Genomic DNA, 13,639 nt, shown 5'->3' with positions numbered 1-13,639 from the left:
CCCGGCTTACAAAGACTTAACGATTGATCAAGTTCGACTATGGAAAGCCAGTAATGTCAACATCTAAAATGCATGTTTGTTCGTATAATCATACATCCATTATTGTCTTGAATATTCAGTAGGCTTCTCTTTGCTTAAAAATGACATTGTGCAAATTTCCTGTCAAAAAAAGCTATGACATTGATGGATTTCCATATAATTGTGGTTGATTGGATCATTGGTAACTCTTTTTAAGATGGGCCCCTGGTAACTCAAAGAGATGGTGCCAAGATCTTCACTTATCTGTCATTTACAGGAATGGAAAAGCCGATAGTTCTTATATGACCTTGTAAATGCTGTAATGTAATTGAAGCTCACAACATGTTTGTTTTGGACAACTGGTGCTTAATCTGTTAAAACGTTGTCTGTGTGTTGTCTCACATGCAAAATTGAAATTCCTTTTTTTTCTCCTTCTCCAACATTTGGATTTCACTCTGTTGTACTTGTGCACTATTTCTCTTCAGTGCTCCTTGAACACAGTAAGGTAATTTGTCTAATTCATCTTGTCTGTGGTGATAAAAGACATTTTAATTTCTTCAATTCTATTACAAAGAGATGTCATAAATCATTCCTGCAAGCTTGAATTGATGAAATCTACAGCTTTCCAATTCTATCTGCATTCAAATTATGTTTAACAACTTTTCCTGACATAGCAATTTATGCCCAGTAAGAGTCAAACGAAGAATTCACAAAAAATCTAATGAAGAGTTGTAGGTTTCCATCCATTTGAGCACTGAATAGTTTTCAGTGCAATTTTTTTTCTGCAAAGAGAAAAAAAAATCAAATTCAGAATCTGACAAGCAGAAAAATTAAAATATATTTCTGCGTACAAACCAATAGAATCACCATGCTCCTAACACAACATGACTCCACGGTCTTGGGGCTGGTGAAAGCATGTACAAGAAAGCCTATTTTCAAAGCCCGATAATTGGAATTAAACACTCAGCTGGAAGCAGTAAAAATGCATAAAGTTTGCTATTCTGTGTTAAATAGTTGATAAGCTTCCGGTTGATATATGATTTGTCATTTCACTTTTGGGTCTGGTATGGGTCTTTAACAAACATTTCACTCTCATGAAGAGAAATCCACTTGGCAGTTATTTTGCATTTGCACCCAATATTTTCAAGTTAGAGTCGTCTTCGATAGTAGACAGTTCTTTTCACAATTAATATGGTTTTCACCTTGAATGTGAAAAAAAAAATTGTTTGATTTGAGTTCTACCAATCAGATGAATCTCTTTACAAATATTAACTGAATGTGAATGCTTTTACCTTCAAGAAGACGGGGAACAGACCTTTGGTCGTGACTAAACATTGTTAAGGACTTCACCTGGGCCCTGTCTTATAAAGAGTAACAATTGATCCAATCAATCATAACTCTATGGAAATCCCTCAGTGTCATAATTTCTTCTACATGAAATTTGCAAAATGTCCTTTGTAAACAAAAACGAACACATCAAATCCTGTATAGAATTAGCCATCCTGCCCTCTCCTTTACATGTTATTTTGTCTGTTTGTAACATATGTAGATGTTTGTTATCTGTTTCTTCATTTTGTATGAATATATCTTACACTTGAGAAAGTAGAAATCGATTGTATACGATATCAAAGTCACCCCCCCCCCCTCTACCTCCACCCCAAAAGGGGTAGTAGGCTTGGCAAAACCTGAAGTGCAATGTTCCTTTTAGAAGTAAATATTCTTGAAATTACTCAATTAATAAAGTGATGTGAACTTAATTTTAGTACTCATTCTAACAAATTAATCTTTTGAATGAGTACAAATCAAATTTGCATACCGATTATGTGATAGAAATACCTATATTATTGCATCTACTTGAATTGTTGTATGTACTTATATAAAGTGTACTTAGAATCTATTTATTAGAATTATTTATGATCCTTTTCAGACATTGAACCAATAAGATGCATACCAGAAATCTGTAGATTTCTGACAAGTTATTTTCATATGTTTTATTTTTGTGAGTTTATGTTTTCAGAGATTTTGTTTGAAAGTTGAAAATTTCAGGGATTGTATAGTACTTTAAGTAGGTAAACCCTTGCTTTGAGATTGCAGAATCCTCATAAAACCATGACAACATTTCTTTATCAAATTCCTTGATCTATCTTGTAAATGTAAATTCACTGCCTTCTAAAACCAGGTGTCATTTTTCTATATTTGTTAGTATCATAAGCATTATAATCTGTGACATATTGATTGATTTTTCTGAGAGATGGCCATCACTTTATACTTTAATAATTTCTGGGGTGAAAGCATGGTAATTTATATAAAGGAAAGATAATAGACACAAGTACTTTGAATGTATCTATCAGTGAATTTGATTATGAAACCCCTTCATCAAATTTTTGAAGTTTAGTTAGATATCTTATACCACTTCTTTTATTTGCGCATAATTAGTGCTTCGGTTTGTGGTGTCATTGGGAATATGTGTTGTTCCTCTACAATATTAAAGGGTATTTTGCCATGGCCTTGAGTGTGCAGTACATAAGAACAAGGTAACAAAAAATGTTAAAAATAAGAATAAGGCTAAAAATCATGAAAGTTCATCTGTGTTAGTTGAAAATATGGAAATTTTGCACTTATGTTCACAACGCGCAAAGAAAATTTGAAGAGCTACCTAGAAATTTTTGGCTACTAAATGCAGCATTTCTCAGTGATGCGGAAGGCTGCAGTGAGTAGCCAAATATTTTGAAGGTAACTCTTTAAATTTTCTTTGTGTGTTGTGAACAAAAGTTCCTTGAGGATATAAATATAGAATACATATTTGCAAAATGCACCAGCAAGCCTTTGGCTCTACCTAGCCTTTTTTTCTATTACTCAAAAAGAGTGTGACATTCCAAACCATATTGGCGGGCTTACTATATATTTTCATCTCGGGATTTTTCTCCCCTACAGATTTTCTGTAATGCCTTGAGTATCCACTAATCCTAGTGCTCAATATATTACACCTTACTCTGGCTTTGCTCTGTTCAAAGTTTATTTTTAGTTAATGAAAGTTTGAGATGAGCCAGTATGTATGAAATTATGAGTAGTAGTGGATTATTATTTCTCAATTATTTATTTCTAGTCAATTTGCAATGGTATGTATCAGAGGTAGCATATTCAATTGTGTGTTACCTTCATTTTCCACAATGCTATGTTTGTGTGTGAATAAAGCAAAATGAGGTTTAGAGGGTTATTTTTCTTTTCCAAACGCTCAAGATTTTTTGTGAATGATGATCACGATAAAAATTGTATAAAAATAAATAACATTCTAATATCAAAGACTTCACCTTGTCATTATTTTTGTCATTTCTTAAAATTGTAATTTTCTTCGGAAGAGTGGTAAATTAGACCTCAAGGCAACTCCTTAAATTAGATTTTGTACCCTTTGATACCTAGTTTCACATTCGCGTCAAGATTGCAAATGAGGTCTTAATCACAGAGTGATCATTTAAGATCGTACAAGATCAGTCATGGCGATTGTATTGATCGTAAAAAAGTTTTGAAAGGTTCAAAAAAATTTAGCTACAAAAAGCCAATTGTGGTATTTGTAACTAATTACATGACAATGGGAATGAGGTATTATCGAGAAATTTGTTTATATTTCTGTGAATTTCAAAAACACATAACTGAAATTCATCAAATACCACACTTATTTCCAAACACCTTTGTAGATGAATCAAATTTGTAGCATAATTTCCCAAATGATCTTCTGTGTGAAATTGTAATTTAAACACAATTACAAATCAATTGCTTCAGGAGTGATCCTGAAGGAAACCCCAAACTTGGTACCAAAATGACATTGTAAAAGCAAAAACAAAAATATATATGGTGAAAGTTTAGAACAAATGAGACATGTAATAACCAAGTAACAAGTATTTGAAAAATTAGATCATTTTTAAAATCTGTGTAAATCCCTACTGTATACCTCATGTTAGGAATTTGAAATTTATCTCTTTAATTAAAAAAAAAAGAAGAAAAGTAGTGAAGCTAAGAAAAAAGCTGTATTTTAGAATTATGACAATAGTGGGGACCTCGTGTTGTCAGAAAAATGGTCTCCTTATTCATGTCGAATAAATTCTTTCTTGGCAAAAGTGGGTAGTAGCTAATTATGTCTTGAGTCTAAAGGAAGGTCTTTCTGACCTGTCCCCAAAAATGTCCCAATTTTGAGACACAAGGTTCAAACACCCAATTAACAATATGTATAGTGATAACAACCTCCCCAAAAAATAATTTACCAATACCAATTATACATGTATGTCTAATGTCGCTGAAACTTTCGCTCAACAGGCCTGATATTAACTAAAACTGGTAGTTTGGTGCACAAAAGGGAGGGGGAGGGATACATTGAGTACAAAGAGCTTTAAGATACAAGTGACTTCCAGTCAACAAAATTTTTAATTTCTATATCTTTCAATAAACATGAGTATTTACACACAAATTTTATATATCAAACAGAGAATATAAAATCTATTCTTAAGCCTGCCTCATTAACAACTCCCGCAATCTGATATCGGTAGAAAATAAAGAGTAGCATTTTGACAAATTTGGTTCTAAAATAGCGTGGATACACCTCATAAGGATATTGTGCCAGGTTAGCCTTACTTTTCTAGCAAAGGCAAAAACTGAATATTTGTTTCAGATCACAATCATTTTAAAACTGCTATGATTAACTAATCGGCCATTTTGTCAATTAAAAAGGCATGTGAAGCCATAATTTTGATATAACTATTTTTTTATGACTTCTCAGAACCTCAACAAACCCATTTCAGGAGTTTTAATGGCCAATTCACTGCAATTCATTTCTTTTCATGCCTCAGAGTAAATAATAGTATCGTGTGAGGCAGGCTTTTGATACAGAAATGAACATAAATATAAATAACATAATTTGAAGAGTGAGCTTCAATCAATTAATGCATAATGTGCTTCTCATCATGCTTATGGTCAATGAAGACAAGGGGTGATTACTAATATTTCTTTTGCTTTCTAACCAAGATGATATTATACAAGTGGAATGCCTCTGGCCGTCTCACCTGCATCATGCGATTCAACATAGCAGCAGTGCTGACTTTGAAAACTACTATAACTCGCACAAGATGTTCAGTGATACTTGGTTACTCTTATTTCCACGTTTTATGAACTAGACCAATACACTTTACAGAGATAGGATGGTAATTAGAAAAAATACCCCCAATGTGGCCAAAGTTCATTCACCTCACATGACCTTTGACCTTGATCATGTGACCTGAAACTTGCACAGGATATTCAGTGATACTTGATTACTCTTATGTCCAAGTTTCAAAAGTCAGATCAATAAACTTGCAAAGTTATGATGGTAATTCAACAGATACCCCCATTATTGCCAAAGTTCATTGACCTTTGACCTTGGTCATGTGACCTAAAATGCGCACAGAATGTTCAGTGATACTTGATTACTCTTATGTCCAAGTTTTATGAACTAGACCAACATCGGGCGCGGATCCAGGAGGGGGCCGAGCCGGCCCCGGCCCCCCCTATTTTTTGACAACCTGCAGAAAAAAGTGTACTTTATCGTGATAGAAACTACGAAAAACAGAAAGAAAAGTAAGAAAGAGGTATTATACCCATGATGTGTAATTTACAGCCTCGTAACGGCCGGCCCGACCCCGAAAGGAAACAAGAGAAAGGTGAGGGGAAAGAATTGGAAAATAGACTTTATATAAGAATTTTCGCTCGCGCTTCGCGCTCGCATTGCCTGTGTAATGAATCCCATGCAAGAGGATTAAATGACACTTCATATATCCAGTTCTGAAATCAATTTGCACACAATATTTTAGCTCGCACATCAAGCTTTCATTATTTTGTTTGATTTACACAAATTGTTATATCAAAATTTTCAGTTCGCGTTGCGCGCTCGCATTGTTTGACTTGTGAGATACCTATTCTCTTTGGAAATTCTTTCCCAAATTTGTCAAAATGCTCCTTTATCATGTCAGTATATAAAAAATTAAGCTCGTGCTTCGCGCTTGCATTTAATGGTTTGAGACACACAGCTTGTTCTTTATTTAAATAAACATGCGCTTAGACTGTTTAGTTTTCAGGTCGGAATATCAAAAATTTTGAGCTCGCGCTTCGCACTCTCATTATTTAATTGGTGATACTTGTATCCTCTTCATTAATCACTAAAAACAGTCCTAATTGAGTCCCTTTTCACGTTATAATAAAATTTAGGCTCGCGCTTTGCGCTCGCATTGTTTAGTTGGATACTTATCTTTGTTCATGATTATAAAAACTGCTCAGAATCTTCAGTTCTAAGGACATAAAATATCAAAGAATTTTAGCTCGCGCTTCGCGCTCGCATTATATATTACGACCACATGAGCTACCTTATCTTGTTTATAACAATAAAAAAACTAACATATACTTGAAATTTCAGTCTCTAGTTACCCCCTGAAAAACCCACAAAAAAATCAGATTATAGCGGCCAATCAAGAAAAAAAATTGATGAAAATATTTTTTGGCCCCCCCTATTGGCGAAAGATGGATCCGCCCCTGAACATACTTTTAAAGTTATGATGGTAATTCAACAAATACCCCCAATTTGGCCAAAGTTCAATGACCCTAAATGACCTTTGACCTTGATCATGTGACCTGAAACTTGCACAGGATGTTCAGTGATACTTGATTACTATTATGTCCAAGTTTCATGAATCAGATTAAAAAACTTTTAAAGTTTTGATTGTAATTCAACAGATACCCCCAAATCGGCCAAAGTTCATTGAACCTAAATGACCTTTGACCTTGGTCATGTGACGTGAAACTCATGCAGGATGTTTGGTGATACTTGATTAACCTTATGTCCAAGTTTAATGAACTAGGTCCATATATTTTCTAAGTTATGATGACATTTCAAAAACTTAACCTCAGGTTAAGATTTTGATGTTGATTCCCCCAACATGGTCTAAGTTCATTGACCCTAAATGACCTTTGACCTTGGTCATGTGACATGAAACTCTACTAGGATGTTCAGTAATACTTGATTAACCTTATGGCCAAGTTTCATGAACTAGGTCCATATACTTTCTAAGTTATGATGTCATTTCAAAAACTTAACCTTAGGTTAAGATTTGATGTTGACGCCGCTGCCGTCGCCGCCGGAAAAGCGGCGCCTATAGTCTCAATCTGCTACGCAAAAACTTGTCACATATTTGCACCTGGAGAGTTTCACAACAAGATAAGTGTGACCCAGGGTGTGTTCAAATTTGATTATATAAAATAAACAGCAACATGAATCATGATTGAAAACGCAATTACAGAACATGGATATATTGAGAAACAAAGGTTGTGTTCAATCTATACAATACCTTTCTCTTTAACACATATTCCACATATTTTCATTATAAATATTATTACCCCATGATAAAAATCATTGCATGAAAAATATTAAAATCTCACAGTATTATTGAATTAACATTTCTTAGAACTAATGACGCTCTAATAAATTGAACTGAGTTTAACATTGCACACACAAATACAAAATAATTATCATAATGCTCTATGTTCAAGGTGATTTTAATATCTTTATACACTATGTACACTTGACATAAATCCTGTAATGCACTATATATCTATCATGGGCCTTTCACGCAAAAGTATAATTGGTACCAATAAATTTAGCCAGAAAAAATGTCAATTAAAGATGAGTGAGAAATAAATAATTTGATTTTCTGGAAACATGTATATGGACGAATTATCCTCGCGTACCAGTCATATAAAAGATATGACTGCATGGATGAAAAAGGTATAATTTTTACTGAAAATCATGGCCCCATCTTACAAAGAGATACAATAGATCCATTCAGTTGCAACTATGGACGGCCATCAATGTCAACATCTATTATGCCTGTTTGTTCAAAGTATTGTCTAGCTGTGATGTATAATCATGCATTCATTGTTCTCTTGAAAAACGTCACTGAGCTTCTCTTTGCATAAAAAGGACATTGTGCAAATTTTTCAAAGAAAATTTTTTGACACTGATGGATTTCCATAGTTATGATTGATCAGATCAATTGTAACTCTTTGTGAGACAATGTCCTGACTACTTATAAAACACAATCCTTATACTTTTGTTGTCCTATATGAAGTAAGTATCAGAGGACTAGGATCCACAAAGAGCTGAAAGCCATCTTTCAAATGTGTTAACACTGCTACACTACATGTCCCAGGAAAAGTGGAATGCCGCACTGTAGCACTTTGACTAAAACAAAATACTTCACCAACTTAAAAAATCTTTACCTTGTTTGAATTAGTTTTAACTAACCATGCAAATTAAAATGAGACATTTTGAGGTCAAAGGAATAGAATCAACCATTACGCTTGTTCTTTAAACACCTCAATGTATTAATGCAGAAAATTAATATTCATTATTGTTGTTGTTATGAAGTTCTGATTATTGATCCACAGAGCAACATCTGAGAAAGCTGAACATCATAGAGTTCTAACCAGTAAATAAGTTCAAGTACAAACATATCTAAAAAGTTAAGTGTCAATACAAATGAGTATAAACATCATACAATGCTCTCTAATCTACAAAGAAATCCACTGTATTTCATATATCGTCTGATGAGTACATGGTGGTCCATGCAGACACTGTCCTCTAATACACCACGATCCTAAAAGAAATCACAGCCCAATGTCTACTGTGCAAGTTCTTTTCTTCTCTGCTGTCAACTGGCGGCTTCGGGATCTACTGCTGAGTAAGGCGGTGGAGCGTTCTGTAATGCCGCCATCAATGCTGATGCATCAGAGTTTGCTGCTGCAGCCCAATGTCTACTGTGCAAGTTCTTTTCTTCTCTGCTGTCGATTGGCGGCTTCAGGATCTACTGCCGAGTAAGGCGGTGGAGCGTTCTGTAACGCTGCCATCAATGCTGCATCAGAGTTTGCTGCTGCAGCCTGTGTTGACTGTTGTGGTGGTGGATTGCTACTCATTGGTTGTTGTTGCCTGTTGTTGGATTGGTCTTTCCATACCAGATTTTCACCCACTTGGAGGGCTGGTCCCAGCTTACCTGCCGTCTCTGTCAACTATGAAAGAGATACATCATATCGTCAATTATAATAAGAGTGCTTAAATGTCCACTGTTCCCTTTTTTTGTAATCCTTATTCACAAAAGAGAGATGGAGAGAGGATGAGAGAGAGAGGTGTTGGTGGACTGGGCAAATGGAATATACATCCGACTATAAAAATGAATTTGAAAGAATTTGGAAAACATAAACCTTGCCATATCCAAACTCACATTGGATTCATCATATTCAAGTGTTGCTTTCATCAAGTGCAGTCACAATACCTGCCCTTTTATTTAATAACTTTTCTTCATGTGAACTAAATTTTTATGATTTTTGAACAAATTTTAAAGTAGATTTTACTACAAAATAGACTTTAGTTGATTGTATTTGCAAAACAGATTACTGCTTCATCTTTATTTGCTATAGAAAGTATAAGAATCATTTGCAACACATAACAGAGTGTCGCTAGGATGAGCACAATAGAGTTATTGGTCAAGCTAGAAAAGTGGAAGGTGGTGACTTGACCTTTTGACCTAAAATTCAATTGGTTTCCTGGGATCCATGCTAGTATTGTACACACCAAATTATGAGCCTAGGTTAAGTCAAACTAAAGTTATTGCGTTAACAAGGACTCCAGAAGGGTAAGATGAAAGCATGTCACTGTGACCTTGACCTTTTGACCTCACAAACAATACGCTTCGTGGGATCCATGCTATTATCATACACACTAAATTATATAAGCCTCAGTTAAGTTGAACTGAAGTTTACAAAGAAAAGTTAACGGACACCGAGCATGATACCATAATACCATAATATTGATTAAGATAATTTTTCAACTGCTTGTATTGTTTGTAGACTAGGTATCAACATGATCAATGACACATATAAAGGACACAACACTACAGACTGGAAATGAATACTCCTTCATACAATCAATTCCAATGAAACATCAAACTGTAGTCCTGCATTTTATTCAATTCTAAAATAGAGTATCGCACCTCATTTCTTATCCTGTTATTAGTCAATGCAAAATTTACCTCTTGGTCAATTTCTTGAGTTCCTGCTTCTTTCAGTTTCTGTAGTTTGTGTTCAAAGGTTGTGAAGTGCTTGGCTGCATTCTTCCTATCTCCTCTATTGTAGAGAAACACTGCATAGTTCAGCCACACTGATGGATCTTTTCTAAAATAATGAATTAATAACAAAGCATTTAGTGGGATACTTTTTATACTGGTGCTTGCTTAATTTAACACACATCACAAACTACACTTTTAAGATAATGGTCTTTTCTCTTTATTGGTATAAAATGGGCATAGATTTCAAAGGTACAAAGGTTAAGGGAATTAAGTTTCCACTATCCTTTCCTGGTAGTCATGTTTTGCATCCCTAGAATTGCTTTTGGGTTCATGTCCAGGGAATAATTTTGCCTGGTGGGTGTTTCATAAAGCTGTTCGTAAGTTAAGAGCATCTTTAAGAACCACTGGTGATACTTTCTTGCGGTAAATGGTATTGAATTGACAATTGTTTAGAGCGTAAGAAAAGAGTTCACCAGTCGTTCTTAAAGTCGCTCTTAACTTAAGAACAGCTTTATGAAACAGCCCCCAGGTTTTGCATCGCAATTTGCTCCATATTTTTTAAAGACTGCAATGCATTAAGTCTTTCTTTATAGCATAATTTTACATAGAACGGTACATTACTTAGTTGAGAGCTTTTCTCTTACAACCAAAATTGCTATTCAAATTTGAAAAAGCAAAATTATTCCCTGATATCTAATTCTTGTACCTCTTAGCATTATATAATAAATGTATTTTCAGTATGAAATAACCAAATAAATAAATGATAATGACAATGACATGAACTGTCACATGCTTTCAGAATTGTCATAGCCATGTGTTAGAAATATTAGAATGAAATAAGGTAAGATACGGAATGTGGTCATATTGGCTACTGAAATGAACCAAGGATGATTGAAGCAGACTGCACTGAATCGTTACTTAAAACTATCTGCTTCAAATGAAACCGATTTCCATCAGAAAAGTATTGACTTACTCTTCCAATTCCACAGCCTGCTCATATGCATTATTAGCATTCTCTTCATCATCTAGATGAGTCAAAGCAACTATTGAAGAGAAAGAGAGAGAGATTTATTGGTTATCATTCATTAATCAGTCAAAAAATAAAAATCCATCATGAGGTGTTGTTGCGCTCAAGGTATCCAGGAGGCCGTTTCATAAAGCTGTTTGTAAGTTAAAAGCGACTTTAAGAACAATTGGTGATCCTTTCTTGTGGTAAATGATGTTCACCATTATATGTTCATCGGTGATTATTCAGGACGTAAGGAAGGTTCACCAGTCGTTTTTAAAGCCGCTCTTAAATTACGAACAGCTTTATGAAACACTCAAGAGGGGTGTTTTAAACATAAATGCAAGATTAATGAATGAGTCAATGAATCTATGAACAATATGAAGTGGGTAAATGGACAATCAAAATTGATATTTTACAAACAAATTTTCAATAATTACTCTAAGCAAGTGGCTTGTCATTGATGTTTTATGTAATAATATAACTGGAAAGTACTATATTAAAGACACTACTCAAAAGTGTTTAGCGCTATACAAAAGCAGAATTTTCATTATATTGTTATCACCATATTCAAAGATTGTAAGAGATGTAGTTGCATTACAAATAATCTACGATTAATAACAACAAAATATATCTATGAATCATAGTAGAAGATGTGCAGTACGGCTTACATAGTCAATTGCAGAAAGGCATTCCTAATCAATCTGTTCATGGTGTTTATATTGTATTTCTGATTTATTTACCCTTGCATGTAGCTGTTAAACAAGTTCCACTTGGAATATAACTTATACAACCATACAAATGTGTGCAAGAGATTTCAACCTATTTGAATTTGAATACAAAGTTGATGAATTTGAATCAGATGTTTGATTTGAATAATCAAGAGGATTCCACTCACCGGCCAACAGCATGTAGAGCTGTCCCATCTTTGGTCTGAGATTGATGGCTGCACTGATGAAATGAAAGGCCGATGCATACTGCTGCATGGTGAGATGAACGAGGCCTAGGTTATACATGATCTTCCAGTCAAACGGAGACAGGTAGGACGCCCTCTTGAGACAGCTGATTGCCTGTGTATGGTCAAACAAAGCTCTCAATTATCATGCTCATGTAAGCCTCAGCTATCTGTAATATTCTGGCAATATGCTCCTTCTATTGGCAAACATACTGTATGAATGGGGATGATCAAATGGTATGATATTAGCTTCCTCCTTTTACATGATTATTTTGTGACTTTTTATAGATAGGACATTACTATTTGATGCATATAAAAGAAAGCTTTTCCATTGGTAAGAGATATTCAATGGATGTGTAGATCACAAAAATCTGGAAGCCCCCACACATGTATATATCTCACAAAATATCAACATTCACTGTAAACCAAGTCGCAGCAAAGCCGAGTTCTACATAACTTGTGACTTACGGCAACGTATTTCTTCTTGCCAAAGAAGCACATGCCAATGTTGTTCCAGAGTGATGTGCTCTCAGGGACGGCTGCAGCAGCGATACGGTACTTGGTAAGAGCTACGTCAAAGTCACCATGCTGCTGCATCATACTACCCGCCGCTAGAATAGCCTAATAGAATAATAACAATAGGAGGTGTTACACAACAAGAGAGATGATAAGAATAGACTGAATATGGACTAATCGTTTGATTGTCGTTTTGCTTGTTGGTTGGCTCAATGGTTCATTTTTTTTCACTCACTCTCACTTTAAAAACAAAAGATGACTTAGTACCAATATATATGGAATCGTTACAGACCAAGAGAAATTATTGTATAATGTTCATCCAACTTTCCTATTTATATTTGACAATATTTGTAACATGAACTTGATCCATTATTCAGATGTTGCCAGCACTTGGCAAAAAAAGTAGTCACGATGTACTTGTTCATAATTTTTTTGCCTTCTTATTGTTTTTCCCTTCCTATGTTTAGGACGATGAAAAGGAATATTCACATAGTTATATAATATCATGACATAATTCTTATTGTAAATGATTGATATCAAATTCTTCATATCTCTTCATTGCATGATCATTATTAAAAGGAGAAAGAGATCATACAAATGTAATAGTCCATTTAAATTAAATTCACTACATAAATATCATTATACATACTTTTACATGACTGGGGTCATATGTCAATGCATTCCCAAGCTGCTCAAAGGCACGTTGATTCTGACCACTCTGCAATGATAACACACAAATTATCAAAAAGGATATATCCTTAATATCCACTTTGAGAGCTGTAAATACAAACAATTTTCTAGTGAACAGAAATATTTCTGAAATAAATCATTCCTAAGGTCAGTCAGATACAATTAAAAAATTAATGTTCAGTAGCTAACATGTAAACTTGGTCAACATGTTGTTTGCATTCAACGGAGGTTAATGCATTGTCATCTGAAATACTTAAAGTGCCAATGATTCCACCTCATTTCATGACACTGAGAAAAAGTTGAGGCAGGCTTTTATAT

At 34.5% G+C, this 13,639-nt stretch overlaps 1 protein-coding gene across 1 annotated transcript in view; it reads right to left on the bottom strand.

The window, feature by feature from the left end:
• Positions 1 to 7,268: 7,268 nt before the first annotated feature.
• The window catches only part of LOC121407547 (Bardet-Biedl syndrome 4 protein-like), a 30,540-nt gene continuing 24,169 nt past the window's right edge, over positions 7,269 to 13,639 (bottom strand). Inside the window, exons 8-13 of the mRNA XM_041598681.1 lie at positions 13,281 to 13,349; positions 12,584 to 12,736; positions 12,059 to 12,230; positions 11,128 to 11,197; positions 10,119 to 10,260; positions 7,269 to 9,099 (exon numbers count right to left, since the gene is read on the bottom strand). Of these exons, the coding sequence (XP_041454615.1) occupies positions 8,848 to 9,099; positions 10,119 to 10,260; positions 11,128 to 11,197; positions 12,059 to 12,230; positions 12,584 to 12,736; positions 13,281 to 13,349 (858 nt within the window). The 3' untranslated portion in view covers positions 7,269 to 8,847. The remainder of the gene's footprint in view (positions 9,100 to 10,118; positions 10,261 to 11,127; positions 11,198 to 12,058; positions 12,231 to 12,583; positions 12,737 to 13,280; positions 13,350 to 13,639) is intronic.

The sequence above is a fragment of the Lytechinus variegatus genome, chromosome 2 (assembly GCF_018143015.1).
Source record: "Lytechinus variegatus isolate NC3 chromosome 2, Lvar_3.0, whole genome shotgun sequence".
NCBI classification, from domain to species: Eukaryota; Metazoa; Echinodermata; class Echinoidea; order Temnopleuroida; family Toxopneustidae; genus Lytechinus; species Lytechinus variegatus.
This window is presented reverse-complemented; position numbering and strand designations above follow the sequence as displayed.